Source organism: Amphiura filiformis, unplaced genomic scaffold (genome assembly GCF_039555335.1).
Source record: "Amphiura filiformis unplaced genomic scaffold, Afil_fr2py scaffold_39, whole genome shotgun sequence".
NCBI classification, from domain to species: domain Eukaryota; kingdom Metazoa; phylum Echinodermata; class Ophiuroidea; order Amphilepidida; family Amphiuridae; genus Amphiura; species Amphiura filiformis.
In genome coordinates, this window is record NW_027305503.1 from 804,069 (window position 1) to 828,954 (window position 24,886).

General features: G+C 35.5%; 2 protein-coding genes across 2 annotated transcripts in view; one reads left to right on the forward strand and one right to left on the reverse strand.

Moving 5' to 3' along the window:
* LOC140144089 (proton-coupled zinc antiporter SLC30A2-like) overlaps nucleotides 1-4,133 on the forward strand; it is a 130,561-nt gene extending 126,428 nt beyond the window's left edge. The window contains 1 exon segment of the mRNA XM_072165924.1: nucleotides 3,973-4,133. Within this exon segment, the coding sequence (XP_072022025.1) occupies nucleotides 3,973-4,133 (161 nt within the window).
* A 7,826-nt stretch (nucleotides 4,134-11,959) lies between these two features.
* Nucleotides 11,960-24,337, reverse strand: LOC140144097 (uncharacterized). The gene is made up of 3 exons (XM_072165932.1): nucleotides 24,178-24,337; nucleotides 17,766-18,514; nucleotides 11,960-13,979 (listed from the first exon to the last, which is right to left on the reverse strand). Exons 2-3 carry the CDS (start codon nucleotides 18,154-18,156, stop codon nucleotides 13,180-13,182), a joined length of 1,191 nt encoding a protein of 396 aa, XP_072022033.1. The 5' UTR covers nucleotides 18,157-18,514; nucleotides 24,178-24,337; the 3' UTR covers nucleotides 11,960-13,179.
* Between the last annotated feature and the right edge of the window lie 549 nt (nucleotides 24,338-24,886).

Consider the following 24,886-nt stretch of genomic DNA (forward strand, 5'->3'; position numbering starts at 1 on the left):
TTCTAACAAAAGGTGCTGGTTCCCGTAGTATTCTTCATTCAAACCAATTCAATGCATGACCTCGGAGTCACCTGCATGACTTTCGCGGGCTATTTTGAAACAGTTATGGTTGCACATTCAGGTACTTCTTTTGAAAGTTCTAAACAAGGTATAGCCAGCAGCAAGTTGTAGATGGTATAGGCCTAAATATAAGAAAACGTTTAGGGTTGAAATCAGGTGAAAAATACATCGAATGAGCACGAAACTTCACATTTATGTTCAGAAAGGTGTCTTCTTAGCATGATTCGAAAGGAGTATGGAAATTCCAAAGGGAAGCTGGTGATTTAATTTGTAACTCGAGATCTACTTGTTCAATTTTTTTTCCTTTTTACAGAGGGTATGATAGAGGTATTACTGGCAACTCTGCCAAATTACAGCTCAGTAGGCCACGTTTTTCACCTGAAATTATTGACATGAATATTTTGTGCCATTCTTGAGCAGTGCTGAACTCAGCCACTGGCAATTAAACGCACTGTGGTGATGGACCAATTTTGACTCGCACTTACAAGAAAATGAAATAAGTTGTGTTGCTGTAATTTGCAAGATAGTTACAAAATATAATTGGCATTCACTTTCCCAATTTTTACAGAAAAATATTGAAAAATAAAAGAATGAGATCAATTTAGAAATGTCTGTGCAAGCAGTGCACAGTTGAGCTCCCTGCATGTCTATTCGCTACTTGCACGGTTCCGCCATTATGCACTATGTGCGGGGAGAGCCTCGAACTGGCAGCGTACATGAAAGGAAGAATTATGTAACCTTACACAGAACGTTATGACTAGTTCAATTCCCATTCATGTATGCTGCCAGTTCGAGGCTCTCCCCGCACATAGTGCATAATGGCGGAACCGTGCAAGTAGCGAATGGGAGCGTTCTAATCAAGTTGATGGTTCATTGGTCATCCCTACTTTTAGCGCGACTAAGCATTTCTAAAGAATTGGTTGTCCAGGCGGCAGACTGCATATTGTCAAGACAGTCTAAACGCAGGACAACCGTTCTTTTGTTCTGCTTAGTCGCGCTAAAAGTCGATCGATACATGTTAAAATCAGCACAATTCCGAGATACACCTTTTTGCTATGAAATTTATTTTCTCGGTCAAATATAAAGCATTTTTATTTTTTTTCTTCAGTAATGTCAAATAAAAACATAGTGCTTGGATGAACATTTTTTTTAAATCCTGGTGTTAAAATTAAGCATCAAATTGTGTCTTTTAGTGTGATATTTTTGATTTTTATAGGCCTTTAGTTCGCCCGTGAGCTTTTTGCAGAATTCATTTTTAGCGTCTCAAACTAATATAGTTTGCTAAAGAAAGATATTTCCCACCTCTGTAAAGCACATCGTGTGGGTCTATATATTATAGTTTTGTCAGAATTTCCGTTTTATTTTACCCTTTTCCCTCCATGCTCCGAAAATGTCAAACTTAGTACTTTACCTCGAGAGCAACCAGCACAAATAATCGATATTTCAATTGTTGTCAACCCAGGTCCCTTTTCCATTGAAAACCAGGAGCCCAAATCCCCAATTCTGGTAAATGAGGTGGATTTTGGAAATTTGCTCCCGTGATAGCCTGCAATTTCAATTTATAGGGGCTATGGATTCCATGATTATGAAAACCATTTTGTCTGTTTGTTTGTTTGTTTATTTATTTACCTAGGATGAGGTCCATGGGAAAATCCACTGTCCAAACCTAGAAAAATTCGCGTGTTATTAGAGGGATTTTAATTTTCTGTCCCTCCTATCTCCAGGTGAATTTTGAATGACCCCCCATCGCGGGTTGGCATTTTCATTACACCCTTCAGACTTGCGTTCGGGTCTGTGTAGGCCTATTTGTCATAATTTAGCGCTATATAGGACCTACTTTATAAATGTATAGCTATAGCCGTGCTATATCAATATTATAAGGTACCGGTATGTAATATTATGTAGGCCTATGGGGGTGGGGTGGGTACTCAACACATTTTAACCATGACTTACAATGCAAGGCTCATTGTTGCCATAAATGATTTTTCCTTTAGGTCATTATAATAGGTTGTTATAAACTTCCATGTTTAACCTTGTATTGTTTTGGCTGCTTCATTATGACTTTCGGTGGGTTTAAGCAATTTCAAACAAACACAAACAAAAGGCACTATACCCAGTCACCTTCATGACAATTGAAACACCAGGTAATTTCTTTGCTATGTTGAAGTTCTGGCAACACTATATCCAGGCCGGGCACCCAGAGATATCGATCCACAATGCTAGTATTAGCCGAAGATTTCACGCGTGGATTTTAAAATATTTCAGCTAGTAGTTAAAAATTATGGAATCAAAACGGAAATTCTGACAAAACTATGATATATCGCTCACGGTGATGTGCGTTAGAAAGTTGGGAAAAATCCTTCTTTAGCGAACTATATTACTTTGAAAAGCTAAAAGGTTGATCCAAAAAAAGGCTCACGGGCAGAGTTCAAGCCTATCAAAATCGAAAATCTTACACTAAATGACTGAATTTCACGACTAAGTTTAACACTAAGATTTGAAAAAAAAAATACAGTATCAAGCATTACAGTTTTTCCTGACATTTACTGAAAAAATGAAAATTATTTCTTTTCATTTGGCCGAGAAAAAAATGTTACACTGAAAAGGTGTAACTCAAAATTGTGTTCATTTGAATACCAAATTCGATCGTTTGTATTGCCTTATTAAATGACTGAGTGAGCCTTGCAGAACAATAACAATCTGTTGTCCAGCGTCCTAACTGAAGACATGTTTATAAAGTTTTCAAAAATATATAATCACGTGTAACTGGTCAAAATTTTCAATTGATGGTCGGCTATTCATATCAACTACATACACTCTAAGTACATTATCATTAGATTTATCAATTTTACTTCGACGACTGTTAAATTTTAAATATATATATTTTAATCATGTTTTAATCGATTTAATTTTTGTTTAATCAAATTTATTTGATATGACTGGACATTCCTCGTATTCAGGATGCTATTTATTATGTGTGATGTGGTCTCATGTCCCACAAAAAATACTGTGCAAATGTCGCTATCCGATTTCTTAATAACCAACGTGAATAATTCCCTTGGTAAGATATTAATAAGACATTTAAAACGTTGTCAAATGTGGAGTCTCGCTAAATGACATGATGCAGTCATGTCTACAGTAGAATTCACCACGACCTTTTCAGGACTTAAACCCCATTAAAAGCTATCAAACCAAGATAACACTCATTGAAAACAGCTCAACTATGTTACATCAGATCTTCTCTGGTTAAATCCACACTACACAATCATGTTTCTGTTTTTTTCTGTGCAATGAGCAATGAGCTGGTATTATAGTTTCAGTTGGGGGAACGATTATAAAGCAAAAGCAAGGTAACAATACTGTGTGCCTTTGTTCACGAAATGAGACAATAGTGTGCATATTGTTAACCATCATTCTTGAGAATGAGAAACATAATGGATGTGGACCGTAACACGGTTTGGAAATAATTTCTTCATATTTGTTGGTGTTATCTGTCGTTTACATATCCTTCCTAAAACACCAAAGTGCGAATATTTCCAAACACCTTGAATTAGCTAAAAATTTAGGACATGTTACAAAACTATATTTTCTAGAATTTCAGAAGAGTACTTTAAATATTGGCCGGTTATTTTTCACACAGTGACGTTAACTAGGCAATTGCCTATACTTCTAACATACACTATTTGTAGAGGTCACGCGTCAATGGTGAGAGCACTGTGTATTGTGTATAGGAAAACGGAGAGTAACAGCAGTATGAGGTATAATGGTATATGCACAGTTAGACTTAATGATTTATTACCATCGATTTTGCTGTAAAATGCTGTGAAATATAACGTATTTTTCGAGGCTTGTGTAACGTAATGGATGACTGTGCACAACACTTTATTATTTTCTTTTGTCTTTCTTTTTCAGCTTCCCTTTATGATGGTGAGTCCGTTGATACCCGCGGTGTATTACAGCAAGCACGTTTCATACTAGAAACCAAGTTCCAACTGATAACATCCGCTGTTCAAATCGAAATGGTTGACGACGGTGTAGACTACCAGTGCGCAAAAGCGCCTGGACCTGTTTAAAACAATATTTTGTATTAGAAGTATTATCTTGTACTCTTACTGGCCTGTGAATTAAAATGTGTTGTATATACGGTAGCAGTAAGCGACATTGCCAAACTTTAGAACCGTGGCAGTGCACTTGTTTAGCAAGTATTTCCTACAAGCAATTCCTGCACAAAAATGCGGGCCATTTACTTTTGTAGTTGTTGAAAGCAATAAGCATGTAAAAATGTAATGCTATGCGTAAGGTGGTAACAATTTTACGCTAACAGATCCGCAAATGAAGACCTGAGCGCAAGAAGACTGTAAGTCCACTTGGCCCCTCAACATGTATACACCAAAGTTACGTATAGTTTCTTAGGGTTTTATAAGGTTTAATACATGTTCCAGGGTAAAAATATCATGAAAGGTTGTGAAAGATTTGTTTTGGTCCCTGAACATGTATAAAACATTACCAAACTATACGAAACTATACGCAACTTGAGTGTATAAATGTTGAGGGGCCAAGTGGACTTACGGTCTTCTTGCGCTCAGGTCTTCAAATATTATTGTTTTCTTACTTATGTACACAAAATTAAAAGCGAATGAAACTGATACCAAAGCTATTTAGCTACCTCTTTAGGGCCATGGGTCAGTTGCATATTATAATAGCCAAATGCAGAGCCAAAATATTGATTGCTCAGTTCCAGAAGTAGATAAGTGCTATGTATGTATAGCTGCCATGTGTAGATGAGTAAATTATTATGTGTGTAAATTGCCAAATTTTCACAGGGCAGCTATTGCACTTACACACTTCTGGCACTGAGCAGTCGATATGTACATTAGTAGAAAAATCTTTTTACCCTGCGTCGTTATTGACTGACTTATTGTGTGCAAAATCTCACCCTGAACATGTCATTACACATTACGTTTCACTACCTGAAGAGAATTGATCAAAAATTGAATTCCCTCCTGAGGTTGGTATCTGCCAATGAGTTGACCAGATCACACGGATGTCATTTTAGCTAGAGGCAGTATATGGCATACACGGGTCGATGGGTTACATAGAAATGACCTTGTGTGGTATTTAGTTCTCAGGAAGTGAGTTTTGCCTGAGGTAATTTGTGGATAAATGTTGATCCCTCACTACAAGAGTTATTACCGTCGATTTGGTTGAAAAAGGAGGTGAAACATGATCAAATCTCTCCAGGTAACAAAACGTGATGACAGAAAGTGAGGAAATGTACTTTATCTAAACGCGAATATTCTTTCAACAAGTATTCCTTATTTGATTTTTTTAAATTAATTGTTATCTTCTGACGAATGCTTGTTGCAGAAATTACATTTTGATATCGAATGTCCGGTGAAAATATAAATTTATTATCGATTGTACGTCAATAAATATTCGTTATAAATTTATATAAACCAAACTGGAAGTAGATTAAAATAACGAATACTTGTTGAATCAAATACTCGACGCTAAATAAAAAGTATGTGAAGACGCGAGCAGCCAGTTTGGTTCCCCGTGTTTGATCGAATAATTTGCCACAAACCCTGTAAAAAATTGCAGCCAAAATGTGAAGAGCGCACATTGGTCTTGCTTGAAATCACAGGATGCAAATGACTATGATTAAAAATTTTTAAAAAATTCAAGAAGATAACTATTAATGTTGACCTTTCATATTAAAGATATAAATGGAGTTTTCATGCACTTTAAGGACGCCTGCATATTATTAGATTTGTAATGTTTACTTCGATGACTGTTAAGTTTCAAAAATATTAATTTTTAATAATTTGCCATAAAATATCGCAAATTTCAACAACAAAAAATATTATTTTATATCAGAAGGACATTCCTCGTATTCACAATGCAACTTGGTGTGTCTTATGTGCTCTCAGATCTCACAAAAATATACTCTGCAAAGGTGACCGAGCCTACGTACGTCGCTATCTTTTCTTGCCAATTAGTTCTGAAACGTGTTTTAACATAAAAAGTAGTTTTGATGCGCCTATATATGTAATGAAGGAAAATATTGGTCCCCCCAAAATAGTCTTTGGGCTTGCGAAGATTACAAAATCCAAAGCGTAGCAACTATAGTTTTCAAATGAATGAACAATTATACCCTAAACTGAAATAGTGGTTAGTTCTATAGGCCTATGCGTAAAAAGAAAATTACATCACACAAGACGCTTGTATTTGATATGGGTAAAAGTCATTTTGCCCACTTGCTAACAATGGCAGCGCCACTGGGGGAGTGGGCATGGGATGAGCAATTGCACACCAGTCAGAAATCTTATTCCCCTAACATACCTAATATAAAACAAACAAAAAATACCATTTCGTGGCGATTTTGACATCCCTGAAATTTACTTTGATCTCCATGCCTCCCCCCGCAAAAGTTTCTAGAGCCGCCACTGCTTGTTAAGGATCATTATTGAAAGCTATTTCGCATACGGACTAATTAGTTTTCTTTTTAGCGTGATGTTAATATCTGGAGACAAAATGTTTTCTGCTAATTAGTTTTAGTAATATCCTTCACCATATTCACTGTAGATAAGATAACACAATATCAGGGGCGTAACTGCAGGTGGTACAGGTACTGGGTGTACATTCTTAAATCGCATTTTAGAAAAGTTATGACTTTTTGGGTGTATCCTTACACTGCAAAAACTCGGGTGTTAAAAGTAACACAGGTTGTAGAGTCAATAGAGGACCGCACCCAGTGGTGTTGATTTTTAACAGTTCTGGTGTTATTTTTATACTTTACAGGCGTCACAAGTGACACCAAGAGTGTAAAATAACACCAAAAGTGTTAAAAATAACACCTCTGTGTGCGGTCCTCTATTGACTCTAACCGGTCAGGTGTTACTTTTAAACACCCGAGTTTTTGTAGTGTGGTGTAAGATATTCATGAAGTAGACTAGTGTAAAAACGTCGGTGTTAAAAGTAACACCGAGGGAGTTGATTTTAACACCGGGGTGGTGTTCTGAGAGGTCCACACTTTTTGGTGTTAATGAAACACTGCTAAGTGTTATTTTTACACTACAAAAGTGTTATTTTGACACTGTATCCTGGTGTTAATTTGATCCTTTTTCCGGTGTTAATTTCCTATTCAACACCGCTGGGTGTTGATTTAATCCTTTTGCCTGAATTTCCTATATTCAACACCACTGTGGTGTAAATTTAACACCACTGGGTGTTGATGGAACATATTTAACACTATGGCGGTGTTCTGAGAGGTCCACACTCTTTGGTGTAGAAGTGACACTGGTACAGGTGTTGAAATTCTTATCTTTAATCATTGTTAACATCTTAATGAATGAGCGTGAATTATTTCTGTTGCTTCTGTTGGTTTCCACCCAAATAATAGATCACTTAGATCTACAAAAAAAGTCCATGCAGTGCACATTTAAGATTTTGTATTGACACCACGTGGTGTTAATCTAACAATCTAACACCGTAAATTAACACCAGAAGCTTCAACACCAGCCCGGTGTTGCATATTCAACACCGGATTTTTTGCAGTGTACTTTCTGTGCTATGCTACCTCTCTCCACTTTTACATGATGGGTCTGCACCGGAATTGTTTCTATAAAATTGGATGATTTGAGCATGTGGTCGAGATATGAGTTTTCTGATCTCAAGAAATATTGTGCGGTTCAACCAATTTTATTATGATGTCTCCAGAATGAACATTGTACCAACCCAGCAAACACACACACAAAATCTCAAAGATTGTGTATACGTTCTTAAAACGTTATTGTAAAGAATTTTGTGAAAACATTTTTCCATCCCGTTTCATGAATGTTATTAAAACGCTTTTATACCCTTTATATAACCCGGCATTTTTACCCTTTCTGTAAACGTTTTATGTTTGCTGGGTAGTTATCTCAGTTAGAAATGTCGTTCCCGTGCAGCTTTTTTGTTTTAGCGCACGAAGATCAATGCGGTATAGTTCCCGAAAGCCTTTGCGAACTTAGCTCAGAATACGTCATCGTCGTTGGGCATAATAATTATTAGTGCGCGCGCAGTTCAACATGCGCAGTACATTGTACGCATGATGACGAAGACGAACACTAGCATGACTGGGTCCCGCAAAGTCAATTGGAGTATCGCATACATTGAATCATCTTTAAAACGAGTGTGTGACATGCACGTGTCCACAAAAGAGGTGTATTCTTTCACAACTCAGCAACATCCCCTTAATCATCTTGGTTACGCCTCTGCGCACTTTGGAGTCATATATAAATCGTATTGTAGATATTCTCTTTAACTCATCATTAGAACGTCTTGTACATTTTTCATTGTGTTTTACAGTGTGTAAAATATTGAAGAGAACAAATAAATTGGTGCACTTTGTATAAAATGCACTGTATTTTAAAGAATGCAACACTTGATTGTGATCTCGTACATGTACATTCTGTAATACAAGGTACTACAATATCAGAAACAAGAAGCTCGAATACTTTAATGGCCTAATTGGAAATGCCCCCCCCCCATCTCCATAGAATGTTGTACATGTAGGCTTCTCCATAGTCCACTTGCCCATGTGCATATACAGGCTGAGTCAAACAGAAGTAAACTCATGTTTGAGAAGCTGTAACTCAAGATCTGTAAAGAATCTGCTAAAAATGAAAATACCACTGGAAAGAGCAAATTCTACACGTTTAAATAAAAAACAAATTGTTGCAATTGCTCACAGCAAACTCAAGTTATACTCATTTGAATACAACCATCCATTTTTGTAGCTGCACACGGTTTCGGTTCCCAAGTAGGGGCCTACCTATTATATTGATTGGTAAGGCGCGATATTCAAATGCAAATAAAGTTCTGTGGCAGGTGTGGTTTCGATCAATAATTCCTACATGTTAAAGGGCTCTTTTCAATATGAATTTTACCTCATTGCACTACATTATAATAAAACGGGCCAAATGACAACATGGCACCACAATTTACGGCACGGGATTGCACGTTTCTGTCGACGAAGTATCATGAAACTAAGAGTCCCACTGAAGTTCAGCGTCTTTTTCGTCTCCAATTTCCTACAGCTAACCGGGTTTCATGTATTAGGCAACGGTATATAAGAATGTAAACAAGCTCAATGTGCATGGGACACCAAGGAACAGACAGCCAGAAGCTTCTGGCAGACCACAAACTGCTAGATCACAAGTGAACATTGCTAGAGTTAGACATGCGTTATCAGCTCAATCCTTTACCCAACATTCCCCGATCAAGCTTCTGCCGGATCGTTCGTAAAGACTTGAATTGGTATCCCTACAAACTATAGTACCGTCATGGAATTTTATTGAATATCAATTAAAAGCAAAAGTTGTCTTTTCAACAATAAATCCTGTTAGCACTTTGCTGATTCGTCGAAATTGTAATGGATGAAAATCAATCAGCCGTGTGCAGCTACAAAAATGGGTGATTGTATTCAAATGAGTATAACTTTAATTTGCTGTGAGCAATTGCAACAATTCTTTTTATTATTTAGACGTGTAGAATTTGCTCTTTCCAGTGGTTGTTTTATTTTTAGCAGATTCCTTGCAGATCTCGAGTTACATCCCCTCAAACATGAGTTTACTTCTTTTTGACTCAGCCTGTACACTGGATACAAACCTCTGATTTGTATTAATTTGAGCACAGGTGATACATTCTCCACATCTAAATCTTTTGGTGACCATACTCCCTCTGTTTGCTTGCTCCCCAAGTGGACTACTGACTGTGGATTGCGGTTATAATTCTTAACACGGATTGTCTATGGAAAGCTGTCCAATTTTCCGGACTACTAAAATTATAGGGACTACGAGTATGGTCACTGAAAAAATCTGATGTGGAAAATCTATCAATCGTTCGCAAATTAATACAAATCGATGTTTTATGTATAAATGAAACAGCTAAAGTGTGTTCATGTACTTCTGGCGAGTGGACTACGGAAGGTAATGGCAAACGGCTTTGAAAAGAAATGATTGTCCTCTGTAGCCAATATATAGGCCTACGTTTATGTACGTAAAAATGTCAGTGGGATTCATCCGTATGTGAAAATTACTACGATATCTCTAATACTAGACAAAACTTGCATTTTTATTGTTTCGATGTACATGTTAATTCCCAGCAAACACAAAAACGTTTTAAAAACGTTTTAAATAAGTTATATTTTGGCTTTTGGTTTAGGTAAAAACGTTTTAATAAAATTAAAATGTCGGGTTATATAAAGGTCATGATAACGTTTTAAAACGTTTTGTATGAAAACACACTGCAACAATATCTTTAAATGTTTTCAAAAAATGTTATTGTAAACTATTTTTGCAAACATTTTTGCCAAATATTGTGTCAATACTTAAATAACATTATGTTAAAATATTTGAACTCAGCAAACACAGAAATGTTCTTAAAATGTTTTCTTCAAACCTTTTAATAACATTTAAATGTCGGGTTATATAAAGGTCATTAAAACGTTTTTAAAACGTTATTGAAAATATTTTGGGCAAACATTTTTCGCAAAATATTTTTTCAACCCCAAAATAACATTCTGTTCAGAATGTTTTGTATCAAGTTTTCAAGAATATTTTTGGAATGTTATTAAAACGTTTTTATGCCCTTTATATAACCCGACATTTAAACGTTTTCTGTAAAACATTTTTGTTTGCTGAGCAGTAGATTATCAAAAAATGTTTTTAAGGTTATGAAAACGTTTTATACTCTTAATATACCCTTTATATAACCCGACATTTAAACGTTTTCTGACAACCTTTTATAACCTTTTGCGAATGATGTCGAAAACGTTTTGTGTTTGCTGGGTTATTAGTAGCAGTCAAAATATCGACCTGTTTTAATGCCCTGTTTTGTACATCTGTATAATACGGTTAAAGGGTGTCTCTGGCAATCATAACATTATGCCTTATATGTTAGAAAAATTATTATCAAGCACGAATCACATGGTTTTATTTAAAACAAACTTATATTGACGAATAAAACGAATAAAAACGGTCGGCTCTCAACACGCGATACTCAAAATTCCCGCGCCGAAATTGTCTAAGTGCAATGACGTAATGGTTATTTGTACTCAATTGTCGTCAGCCTTCATTGTATTACTAGGACGTCATTGCACTCGGCCATTTTGGCGCCCGGGAATTTTGAATATCGCATGTTGAGTACCGGATGTTGTTATTCACTTTTATGGTCACTATGAGTTTGTTTTAAATAAAACCACGTGATTCGTGCTTGATAATTATTTTTCTCACATATAAGGCATGATGTTGTGATTGGTGGAGACTTAACACTATAACATATTTTGTCATTTATATCACTACCGTAAACACTGGCAAACGTTTGCCTAATGGCGCACCTGGGCTCCTTTGCCTTGGAGTAAATTTCATGTACAAATAGAGAGCTCCCTCCTCTAAAAATCCCAACAAGAATTAAGGGTATACATTGTATGTGGTGGGATTTTTATGGTAGGGCACTTTTAGTTTGTGTCTAAAATTCCTGATATGTCGAGGGAGCCCATAGCGCCATTTGGCGAACGTTTACGGTATTAACACACAACATAACCCCGGTGGGGGGTACTCAGTACAAATAACCATACGGGGACGTGCCGCAAACATGGGTAGGATTTTCAGCCTTCTGGTATATCAATGACCCCTTTTTCAAAGCCTATTTTGGTATATGAATGGGTCCTTTTTTCAAAATTTTGGGAAAATTTGTAAAAACTAAGACAATTTTGGGTAAATTCGGCCAAAAATTTTGACTTTTGGTATATCAATGGGTCCAAATTTCTTGAAAAATTGGTATATTTATGGGTCTACTTCCAAAATCTCAGCGGCACGTCCCTACCAAAAACAAACTTGAGTACCCCAAGCCCCCCCCCCGGAACATAACACGTCTAGAGAGACATTTTAACACGCACAAAATATTAATATCGTAACATGTTTATATCAGCAATAATTAACATGCTGGAGCGGTAGTAATTAGTGGTAAAATGCCCCTGTAAAGGGGCTGCACAACATCTTGTGTAACGCCTCCTATTCTTGTACGTGTAACATATAGCGTGTTGAAGTTTAAAAAAACAAAAAGTGTTATCAGTATAATTATTAACACTTTTTAGAGTGTACTGTGTTTTGAATTTGGAAGCAGACTTGTACAAAAACCCAAGTAAAAACACAGAAATGTTAATTTTAAGAAATTTAAGTCAACGTTTTGGTAAACTTTAATACTTAGAATAAAACTTCCTTTTAATTTAATAACCTTTCTTGAAAATTTACTTTGACCTTTGAATGTAACCTCTGACCTACGGCATAGGCCTATGACCCCTATTAAGTGTAACTTGGTTGGGGACAAGAATTTCTTTTCATTTAAAGGGTAGCTAATCCTGGCTGCATACCGTATTCTAGACTGTGATCATGATGACGGAAGACCCTCAACAAACACAAAACGTGTATTAAAAGTACAAGGTTACCAGAAAACGTTTAAATGTCGGTTAACTGCCATTAGTGTTGGCAAAATATTTTTGGAAAACGTATGCAAAAAAGTATTTTACAATAACACTTTGATATCATAAACAAATTCTTGTCTTTATCAAACAAAATATTTCGAAATGTTTTCAATTTTCATGACCATTTTCATGTTTATTGACACCAAGATGAATATGTATAATGCTCTTTAAACGTCTTGACTAAAACCATCAAAGCTTGCTAAGAACACGTTTTTGTTTACTCGGTCATTAGAACTATAGTCCAGCTGCCGGCCATTTTTACCTCGTTTTGATGTCACGTGGTTTTAATTTTGTATGAATTTTACTTCTCAAGACAAAAAAGACAAGAAACTGACAAAAATATCCCTCTCGTCAAAAGAGTTTTGGGAGTTGAAAGACAAAAAGGTCGAATGACACATTGGGAAAAATCTGAGAATACTTATGGTTGTTTATAACCATATGTCTTTGGACATTTGGCTTCACTGAATGAAGGGACTGACATTAACCCCCATTATAATGTATATTAATTTTTAATTGGTTGTCTTGAGAAGCAACATCTTTGACCCAGAGTCAACAAGTTTTTCTCAGTAATTCTAATTACCATTAGGCATACATCAAAACAGAATTCTCTCTTTGTCTTGCACCTTTTGTTCCATTTCACGCACATGCGCATACAAATCAGGAGTCACTTTCAGCGTGTATTTCATATCTCCCGCTACTCCCGGATATGGCATCGCATCAGATGCTCCGCACCGTTGAATGCTGGGATACCCGCAATTAACTAACGGATGAGTTGCAGTTACAAACAGCAGCCTATCATAGAATTCCACCATGTCGCCTTGATACTTGAGCATTCCTTCCGTAAGTTCACGTATCCCAGACTGCACTTGGCAATTGCTTATCACTTCCATCTGAGGAGGGAACTTTTCTTTCAACATCGCGAGCCATTTTGTCTTTGGCATTACTATTGGTATAGTCTCAACCTCCCATTTCACGTCAACTTTTATAGCTTGTAAATTTTTGATTATCTTAATGTATGGTTCATCCACATCCTCGTCGCTAAATCTTCTAGACGCTTCAGAGAAAAATGGAAGCGTTGCCATGGGACCCGGTCGATGTATAATCAAAATCCGTCCAAATTTGGTCAAAGTTTTCATGATGTGAGAAAAGGTCTCTGCGGGATGTGTAAAATGCTCCACGGAATCTTTCAGCAGGATTTTATCAAATGGCGGTTCCTTGTCGTCGGTCATATCGTCGGCGAGTTGTCGGAAGTACTCCTCAGCACCGACGTGTGCTATTTTAAAGGGTAGCATTCGTTGGTTAGGTGTCTGTTCGTAGTGGATTAGACCAGGAAAGATGTTGACCATTGGTTGCATTAGACAAAACTTGTTCTTGATCTTACTGGCTAGACTACCTAGAAGAGTGTAAAAGTTTTACAAAATTTAAAAAAAAATATTTATTAAAGGTCCGTGACCCGATCGACAGCATCATCCCCCGATTTTTTTCATTGTTGATGAGGTTTTGGTATCACATAATAGATACTATTTTTCTCATTACTATCCTGAAATTTGACGCTCCAAGTCGATGTATTTCCGGAGAAATCATGAATCACAGCGGTTTTTACAGGTATACCAGTTTGTAAACAATAAAAATTACTTCGGATCATGGGAAGAGAAAAAAGCGAACTACGCTAAGTGCGGAGGAGACGGTCCGCCGTATATAATTAAAACAATTCCTTGATTATTTCAGTTGGTGAAATAGCTCAATTGGCTAGCGCGCCGTTCTTTTACCCAAGAGGTACCCGGTTCAAAACCCGGTATCGGAAGGTTTTTTTCCTCTCCATTTTAACCCAAACTTTTTTATATTAATTTGAAATGTACATATTGCAAGGGGAAATATATTTTGTTTCCTTTTTTTTCTGAAACGGTACGAAAAAACAAAAAACAAACAAATATTTTCCGTTCAATACGGCTACGGGCCGGGCATTGCAGCATGTCAGCATTCGTCATACGAACGGGAATTGTTGTTGTTGCATGCCTACCCAGAATGCAATTCACGTATACAAGGTATTGGATTGCAAATTTAGCTATTTATTCACATTTACGCTGAAAATGCTCTCGTTTTTTCACAAAGCAGCATAAAGGGGGAGATATTTGATATTATTATGTAATTTTAAAGACAATCCATATCCAAAACCAATAGGGTTACCCCCTTTAAGTTATCAACATACATAAATAGGCATGCCATTATATAATAAAAATTCCTTTAAAAAAGGAATGTGGCGCCCAATGTGAACTTGGACGTGATATGGTGAATTCCATGGTGTGTAGATTTGGTATTATAATGATTTTTCTACATGTAGGGAAGAGTAGAAGATGATCAAATGCAAGAGAAATGTGTTTGATTGGGGAAGGTGTTCTGACAATCCAAATATAAACTTAGTCCACCTCAAATGACCTGTAACAATTTGTGATTGACATTACTTAATTCACCTCGGATGACTTTGATATGACATTCAACATTTTCGCGCTTACACCAATCATATATCCATAACAATTTAACTCTTACAACTTCCTGTCAACTCTCTAATTTAAAACTTTAAATTTCAGTCTGTTTGCCTTTTCTGTCTTGTGCCATTTAGTACACTACAGTTTGTTACAATAATTAAGATAAGCAAACATTGCTGGATAGATAACAGGATTTAGTTATTTACTTAATCCAATCATGGAGTAACCGCTATATAGATTCTATGGTAATTAGCAAACAAAAGCCATCAGTTTAAGAAAGCTCGTTAATTGATCTTAACACTATGGACCATAAGAGTCTCATCCCAATGGCATAGTCCAATAACCTCAATTACATAATCATAGTGCAAAATTTGACCTCAAGTTGCAGAGTATGAGTTTGTGTACAAAGGATGAATGTACAAATGTATTAGGGTTTAAGAACTGTTCCCATGATAGATGAGCATGTTGTGGATCCTAGTGTGTGGTCAAATGTCACCGTCTATCGGGTTCTAAGGCACACGGTAAACTGGTTGAACGCATAAAGGTCAGGATTTATTTGGTGTTTTTATAAATCCTAATTTTGTATTTTAAACAAAGAATATACGCTCACCATTTTATCCCGTGCATATCAGAAAACAATAATAAAATAAAATCCAAGCAAATTGTGGTTTTATTTCTGAGCTGGGCATAATTTTAGCAAAACAATTGCGAAGGCAATCTAGCAAGAGTGAAATTAGAAGCCGTTCACAAGTCATGCCTATATTGTGGCCCCTCCGTAGAGGGCGCCACAAAAACAGTATCAAATATATTAAGGGGAAACAAAGTATACAAAAGTGCAGAATGTCGGTTGGGGCGAACTCCTTTTTAAAGGCAATTCTTGTTCAGAAATTCTTGTTAAGAGTTCTTGTCCTGCTCGAGCAACTTGCTCCCCCGGGGGGGGGGGGGCACTCCCACTTTGGAGGTGACACGTATGTAGGGCTGTTAAGACCCCCTTCAGTTTCAGCGTCGCTCTCACCCAAAGACCCCATATTTTTTTACGAACACATGTTCTGTCACCCAAAGACCCCTTATTTTTCCATTTGATCTGTCACCCAAAGACCCTTACTTTTCAATTTGAACAGCAACTTTCATTTATCACTGATTTTGTTACCTATTTTTGAAAAAACTAAGAAATTTGCAGCCTTTTTGAACTCGATTTTCGAAGTTTTTTGACGCTGTTCACAAGCAAACTTCTGTACAAATTCAACTTATGCAAATGAATCAACCACAGCTCATTATAACCCAATGACATCACCAGCTCAAATTACATCCCATTGAAATATGTAACTGTTGTAAGTGGAACCAATATTACTCAAATTTCAAGGCCTTTTTGTAAAAAAATTTCAGAGATTTTCAAAGTTTTTTAACGGAAGTTTAAGGTTTATTCAAGCTACTTGTGTAGAAAGTACAAGTGGAGACAGTCAAATGTTGATGGACAAACATAATATGCATGAGCATTTTTCATAGTCCAGAACCAATTTTCTTGAAAATCCATGCACCTGATTGGTCAGTTCAGTGCATGGGGTTGTAATGTGAGCAGCTCTGTGTGTACTGTTGGTTGGTGGTTTCCCAACTGTGCAATTGAACATCATGGTGGTGGTACCTGGTGTGTTCTCTTAATTATTTGTACAGTGCCAATGGTGCAAGTTTGATTAGTGCTGTTTTTTGTCATTTTCTCACCCAATGACCCCATATTTTTTACATTTTGCTCTCACCGAATGCCAAAAATCATGCTCTCACCCAATGACCCCATATTTGTTACATTTTGTTCTCACCGAATGCCCCTTAGTGCGAAAGTACCAGCCCTACACCTATATCCATTTCATATTGAAGTGCCCCCCCGGGCTTGATGTATTTATATATTTTCTGTATCTCTGAAGAGAGAAGGAGAGGAACAGGAGTATACAGGAGAAGCATGTGTAAAACTTATTAACCCTTTTCTAAACACATCCTTGCTAAAAACATGACCAAAAATTAAATATACACTGTACACCCATCACATTGCAGTATGTAAATGTATGCACAGAAGACTAAAGTCTTAGTTCCCCTGCTGGTCAGTTGCTACTGTTTTTGTTTGTCTTTAGCTGTAATACCTATTGATTGATAATGTAGGCCTACGGTGTACTATCGAACAATTGAACATTAATGGAAATTTGACATAACATAATGTCATGAAAATGTAGTAATACCAGCAAACACAAAAATGATTTTAAATATTATAAGCGTGTTTTGATTTTGATCGTGTTATATAGATGAGTTGACTTCTGACGTCAATGCCTGGCAGTTTTCGCACGCATCATCACAATTTCCATTGTTTTTTTGCCTGGCAGTTTGCGCGCGCATCATATTTTGTTCAGGGCTCGTGTTTTTTAAAACCCCCACCACATCACAATAAGGCTATAAGTGAAGTGGTTGCATGGGGTTCACTCAAGCATATCGATATACCAGTCCCTTGCCTTTGTCGATAAACATTGAGGTCAACTCATCTAGGCCCGTTCGTGCTTCACTGTATTTGCGGTAAATTGCGTTACATGCATTGCAGTCTTAACAGGAGTTGCGGCAGAAATGATCGATAGATAGGTAACGCAACGCATATGCATTAACGGATGTTTGCTGGGCTGCCAAACACAGTTTTTAGAGTGTAATCAGCTTACCTTTACTAGCGCCAACATACGCAAATCTATCATGCGTATCCAACTCCAGATGTGTGTGAATCAACCGATATAGATTCTCCTCATAAACATCACCAAAACTACACAATTCCTTGTCTTGGTCTCCTGGGCTTGGGATCTGCAGCTTGTTTTGCCAGTGTTCTGTTATAACGCTAAATGGCTGAGGACTTTGTGGTAAATTGCGCGGTGACGCTAATGGTAGGCCTACTGCGTTCGTCGACGACATGTTGGAAGTCATTGTTGAGGATTGGTAGGTATAGTGACGATTTGTTTTGCTTAAGACCTTTGATGGTCGGAGTTGGTTTATTAACACAAGAAGTGACCACTGCGAAAACTGGAACTGATCGAAGTACGAATGTTTATTTGCTTGCATTCATCAACTGTTGCATACGGGATTGCATCTTGCTCATCTTATTAAATTGTTGCGTCTTAACAAGTTTGTGTATCTTGTAGTCTCGCCAGCGTAATGTAAATATGGAGAGATCGTGTTCAAATAGTAATCTCTATAGCTATCTATGCGAATTAACTTCTTATATTGACAGTTGTCATAAATGTGTTATTCCATGTTTGCATATTACAACACGGGAGTCTGCAGAAAGGAAATAAACCCTGAGAAGAACTGTGATCTTTACTTCGTAAGTATTAATTAAAAGAAAACAAAGAAGTTGTGTACTGCTTTCTCTGACTAGATACGAAGTGTGACTGTTATTCAGCTCGTTATCAGGGGTCTTCTGAAAAGAAAAAAAAGAGAAAAGTTAAGTTAACGAAATCTAGGAATGAAGGGGGGGTAGCCTAAGTAAGAATGTTGTAATTATCCGCATGGTGGTTGAATTTCAAAAAAATAATCCTTAACCAGGAATCAAATAATGGTCAAATTTTTGCCTAAGGATTTTACTTTATTTTTATTTTATTTATTTTTTTATTATAGGCCTATTGTTTTCTCTCTATTTCCTAAAGTATGCCTCGAATATTTTCACTTTACGATGGTCAGTCAAATATGAAAGACGTTTTCGAAAATTATTATAAAAGAAGAGAAAGTGTAATTAAGGGAACTGGAATGAGCGTTTTGAGCGTTTCGACAGCATTTTTTGTGGGACATGAGAGCACATCAAACATATCGAATTGCATTCTGAATACGAAGAATGTCTTTCTGATATCAAATAATTTTCATTTTATGAAATTCACGATATAATACAAATTTTATGACAAATTATTAAAATTTGATATTTTTCACATTTTATAAATTTAATGATATAGTCTTAATGTGTATGTAGCTGGGAGGAAAAGCCGACGATCAATTGAAAATTTTGACCTTTCATATTCAAGATATGGATTATTTTCCCAAAAAGACCCTTTTTTTTGTGTTTTGGGGAAAAAAATCCATATCTTCAATACGAAAGGTCAAAATTTTCAATTGATCGTCGGCTTTTTATCCCACCTACATACACTTTAAGTATAATAATCAAATTTATAAATTTTACTTGAAGTGCTGTTTAAAATGAAAAATATAAATTTTTAATGATTTGCCATAAAATGTGTATTACATTGCGAATTTCAAAAATCAAAATTATTTGATATCAGAAGGACATTCTTCGTATTCAGAATGCAATTCGATATGTCTGATGTGCTCTAATGTCCCACAATAAATACTGTCCAAACGTTCATACCCTTCCCTTAAGGGTTTTACTTTATTTATTTTATATTAATGATTTTTGGTTTGTTTGTTTTGTTTTATTGTTTTCCTCGCTCTTTCCTAAAGTATGCCTCAAATATTTGCATTTTACGACGCGATGGTCAGTCAAATATGAAAGACGTTTTCGAAAATTATAAGTAGGTATTTTCCCGCGATGAGAGTTGACTTTTATTGATTTTGTATGTTTTTTAATACTTTTAGTCGATTTTTCAAATAATAATAATGATACTTATCAATATTATATGAATTATTATAATATTATTAATATATAGCAATAATAATAATAATACCGTAACAGCAATAATAATAATAATACCGTAACAACAATAATAATAATTACACTACTGTCTGTTCAATTAGCTTAGATTCTTGTATTTTTAAGATATTTGAAAAAATAAAAAAATTTGGTCAAAGTCATCAAAGAAAAGTGTTAGCACAGCCTTAGACCCAATGTGATTTTAACTTTTCAAATTCCAAAGTTCAATTTAAAACCCCATTTCTTTTCAATTTTGCCTCATTTTAGGCAGTTACTTGGGTCCACCAAAAGGGTTCGCGACCTTTTCACAAATCGAGTGGGACGGTCCATTTTCAACTTAGGGCATAGACCCTATCCAATTCAGCAAAACAATCTGTCCACCAATATGTCCTGCCATTTCAATTGTTATACCGTTCCGGTTATTGGATAGGGTCTATAGGTGATGATGGTCCACCTGTTTTTTGTTGCACGAAATTATATGCGCGATTACGTTTTATGCATAACATTATGCTGAGCATTATCTTTTTCCTAAACAATGACATTAAAATTATGGATTTCGTTCTTATTTCAACTGGTTTACAATGTAAATTGAGTTTTGTTTAATACCATCATTTCTTTTGCAAAAATATATATAAATACGCAAGGAATGTATTTATATAAGTTGGGCCTATTCTGGAAAACCTTAGTTCATATTCACATTTTTATAATAACGTAATGTTTCAACAGTGGGGTTTCAACACAAATTAGGCCTACTGGCAAATATAGCTATTTAGCTGGACAATACTTACTGATGCGGATGGTCGAATACTATCTGAGCGCATCTAATTATTATGGCATTCGTCCCCATTGCACTAAATGGATTGATTCAAAAAAGTTTATGGTACCCGACGTTCTACGGCTTTTTATAAAAATATCGCGGGAAAAGACCAAAATTGAAAAGAATTGGGGTTTCAAATTGAACTTTGGAATTTGACAAGTATAAATCACGTTGGGTCTAAGGCTGTGGTAACACTTTTCTTTGATGACTTTGATCACAGTGTTTTATTTTTTCAAATATCTTAAAAATACAAGAATCTAAGCTAATTGAACAGATAGTAATAATACCGTAATGTATAATAATAACTAAATTTAAAACTGAATGCACGTGAACAACATTAAAAAAAAAATTTAAATTTAAAAAATACAAATGATTTATTAATATAGTGTACTACATTGTACTTGTTGAGTAGTGTTCAAGTATTTTTTTTATCATGATGCTTCTGATTTTTGTTGTTGTGTATCGTTAAGGCGCATGAAAGTCGATTCCGAGTTTATCGTCCCCCGCCCGCGTCACTTTTTGGAAACCAAAAATACCCGCGTCAAATTTTCAAAAATGCCAAAATAATTCATTATTTTCAAATTATCAGTGTTTTCACCAGTTTTAGCAATTGGAAACATGTATTTTTGTTTGTAAAACATATAAATTCATATCTTGGAAGCAAAACCAGGCTCTTATCTAACTTTTCTAGTCCCTGCCCATATAAAAACATGTTTATAACTCACACATATGAGTTTGGGTTTAAATCAACATGCATTTTAGGTCAATAATGAAATCTGATGAAATAATGAAAAATTAAAAAGTCACCTCATCAACATGGAAAAAAAAAGGGACGATAAACTCGGAATTGACTTTCATGGGCCTAATAGGCCTTTGGGGCACGTTTTCATTGCTATGTTTGTTTGTTTTTGGCCTAAAGCTGCGATGCTCTCTATTATGGTCTTTGTGCTCTTAATTTAGCTGGGTAATTTTAAAGCATGGTGATCACAGAAACGTATACTAGTATTTGTATCTAAAATATAGACAATATGGAAGGAAATGATAAGATAGATATGATCTGATATAATTTTTTATAAATATGTTCAAAGACATGTACCCGAATCGGCTATTTTATTTATTTTACAGACACGCGACGATAGGGCAAAACAATTAATAATGTAGGCGTAAACTTTACACACATCGACACACAAACATCATAATGTAGGCTACATCCATGATCCAGACACGTACCCCTCTAAGGTAACTCAGTTAAAACCATTGTGTTTTCGTTAATTAACAACGCTAACAAATTAACAACGCTACCAATTAAAACCATGTTTTCCTCAATTTCTAAAAATCCAGGTCACTGCAACTATCGTGTTTAGAAATTCAACACTTTTCTTGCACCACGTTTCTAAACATGTTTGATTCCTAAACACGAATGTCAAATTTCAAGACATCATGTATTCAACTCCTAAACATGTTTGGAAACGTGGTATAGGATAGTGTTTAAAAAAGTGTTTAATTTCTGAACGCACTTTTTACAGTGTATGGTTTTCTTCACCACAGAATAAAACCAAAGAAGATATAACCAAACTCGGAGCATAAACTTAATGTTAGCGCATATAATGGTTCAACAGAAAACAACTAAAATTAAAATAACACAGCCATTACATCACTAGTGGAAATTGTAAAATGAGAATTCTTTCAAAGCGATGAGAATTGGACAAAACTATGATAATTGAAATTTTCTCATCCAAATGAATGAAAAATACTAATTCACCTGTCAACAACCTGTCACAGATGGTCGTTTGACACTGAAATTAATGTGAGCTTCAATGTTCTCATAAGGAATTAGTATGATTACTTTGTTTTGATGCAAAACACCTACATTGCGTTATTTGTGTCCAAATAGGTTAATGTAAAATCTAAGGAAGCCATAAACCAGTATCTTGAGACTTTGCTAATTTTAATCTATAATCTCACAGATTTTATTATTGATCATAATTTTTTTAAACAAATTTAACTCGATAAACTGCGCCGTCGTAGGTGTCATCTGAGATTGTAAAAAGGGATAAAGAACAGAATTTTAAAGGAAAAAAATCGGCGACAATTGGACTCGAACTCTCACTAGACCTCGTGATCGCAAGGCATTAACGAAACCACTACACTGCAGTAGGGCCGTTGTCAGTCGTGCAGAGTTATTTATAATAAGTATAACAGGTTGATGGCCGAACGGTCGACACAAACAGTGTTAAAAGAAATTAATGTAATTGTCTTTATTTATATTTTGTCGACCGTGAGGAAAGTGCACGAATCAAAATTCCAAGTTTATTTTCTTAACCCTAAATACATTGCCAACAAATATATTCGTAGTAAACCGATACAATTATGTCTATTTGAGACGTTTCAGTTCAGTTTTGTACTACGCCACGGGCCATACGTACATTGAATAACTTAATATACATTACAAATCGATTAAATGTTCATAGAGTTCCTCGTGTTGCAACGGTAGAGGATCTGACTATAGGCTATATTGAGGGTCATGGGTTCGAATCTTCTGTAGTGATATTTATTATTATTATTACTTTTCCTCTTCTCTTCTGTAAGATATGTTTAAAAACCTTTTTTTATCTCAACTTATTTATTCAATTTATACAACTGCATTATCGGCATATATTTATACCAAAGATCTATGAGTGGATTGGAAGGTGAGCGGGTCTTTTGGTGAATCTCAATTCTTTCTTTCTTTCTTTCTTTCTTTCTTTCTTTCTTTCTTTCTTTCTTTCTTTCTTTCTTTCTTTCTTTCTTTCTTTCTTTCTTTCTTTCTTTCTTTCTTTCTTTCTTTCTTTCTTTCTTTCTTTCTTTCTTTCTTTCTTTCTTTCTTTCTTTCTTTCTTTCTTTCTTTCTTTCTTTCTTTCTTTCTTTCTTTCTTTCTTTCATTTGTTTTTTTTCTTTTTCTTCTTTCTTTCTTTCTTTCTTCACATTGCCAATTTACATTTCTTCTGTATTGCATATTTATTAAAATGTCTTTATTTGAAATATTAAATGAATAAATCTTGATTGATTGATTTCTATTTCCATGTATCAATGCTTGGGTTTTCTTCAACATGTTCAATTATATATATATATATTATTATAGAAATTCATAGGCCTAATAACTGCATATGCATATTTCGCAACCTCGGTTCAATAAAACCGTCCATATGAAGTTCGCCATATGATATTTTATTTGTATAATTTCCAGCCTATTTTGAATCCCCTCCCTCCCCCACCAACCAATGTTGGAGCAAACATACATAATATAACACATTTAAAAAATGCGGTGTTTGGTGTACAACATTGAATAAGGGGCGGGAGGGGGGGGAAGTCATTGAACCGTGGATGCATGTGTCACAGCAAATTTGCACTTGATTGTAGCTATATACAAGATATAGAGAACGTCAGGATGACGGTTGAAACTTAAATTTCCTAATTTAAAACAATGTGACAGGTGGTTGACACGCTAATCTAATTAGTATTTCTCATTCATTTGGATGAGAAAATTTCGATTCTCATACTTTTGTCCAATTCTCATCGTTTTGAAAGAATTCTCATTACAATTTTTCTACTAGTGCATGTAGTATAACGAGTTATAATAGTAACATACCTTTTTTTTTATCTCAGTGTCCGTATTTTTTATCTGCCACGAAGTTAGTCATTTAACCATTATGTTATGTTATCTGTAGAAGAACGACCATACTCTTGGTCTCTAGTTTATAAACTTGTTATCTCCAGTCTATAACATACTCTTCTCCTCAAGTTAAGAAACTTTCCATAAAATACATGCCATGACACCATTGTATAGCTATTTATTATCATGGAGTAAAGTCATTAAGTCAATTGTGTTTGCGATAAAGATAACATTTCACCAAACATCGCCCAAAAATACGCCCAAAAGGTGACGATTACTTTACTTCCCTTTGCTAACCATGTAGATCAATTTTATTATCCGCCCAAATTAGGTTACATGATACTCTCATTAGGTGAATTCACAGCCCAGGAGGTAAACACTGGAGCAGACGACAACAATGGCATTACCCGGTTGCTAAGGAACGGTAAACAATGGTGTCTGTCGATGGTGGCACTATAAGTAACTGTTGATATGCGGACGCCAGACGGGGAAGCAATAGCTCCAGGCACCACGATTTTATGGATGGTTTGCTTATGTCTTCTCTATAATCAATACTCATCAATAATTGGAAAATAGGATTAAATATCTTGGTATTGAATCGAAAGTATTACTTACTAATTTAATTTGATAAAATGGTCGGCTTCGGGATATTTATGTTAGGTTTTTTAAAAATAACATATTGATT

What these genes read in the sequence shown, in the direction of transcription:
- LOC140144097 (XM_072165932.1), bottom strand. Translation starts at nt 18,156, where the DNA reads ATGCAAGCAAATAAACATTCGTACTTCGATCAGTTCCAGTTTTCGCAG. An exon ending in GTATGTTGGCGCTAGTAAAG is followed by an intron (nt 13,980 to 17,765) that starts GTAAGCTGATTA and finishes ACACTCTTCTAG; the next exon opens with GTAGTCTAGCCAGTAAGATC.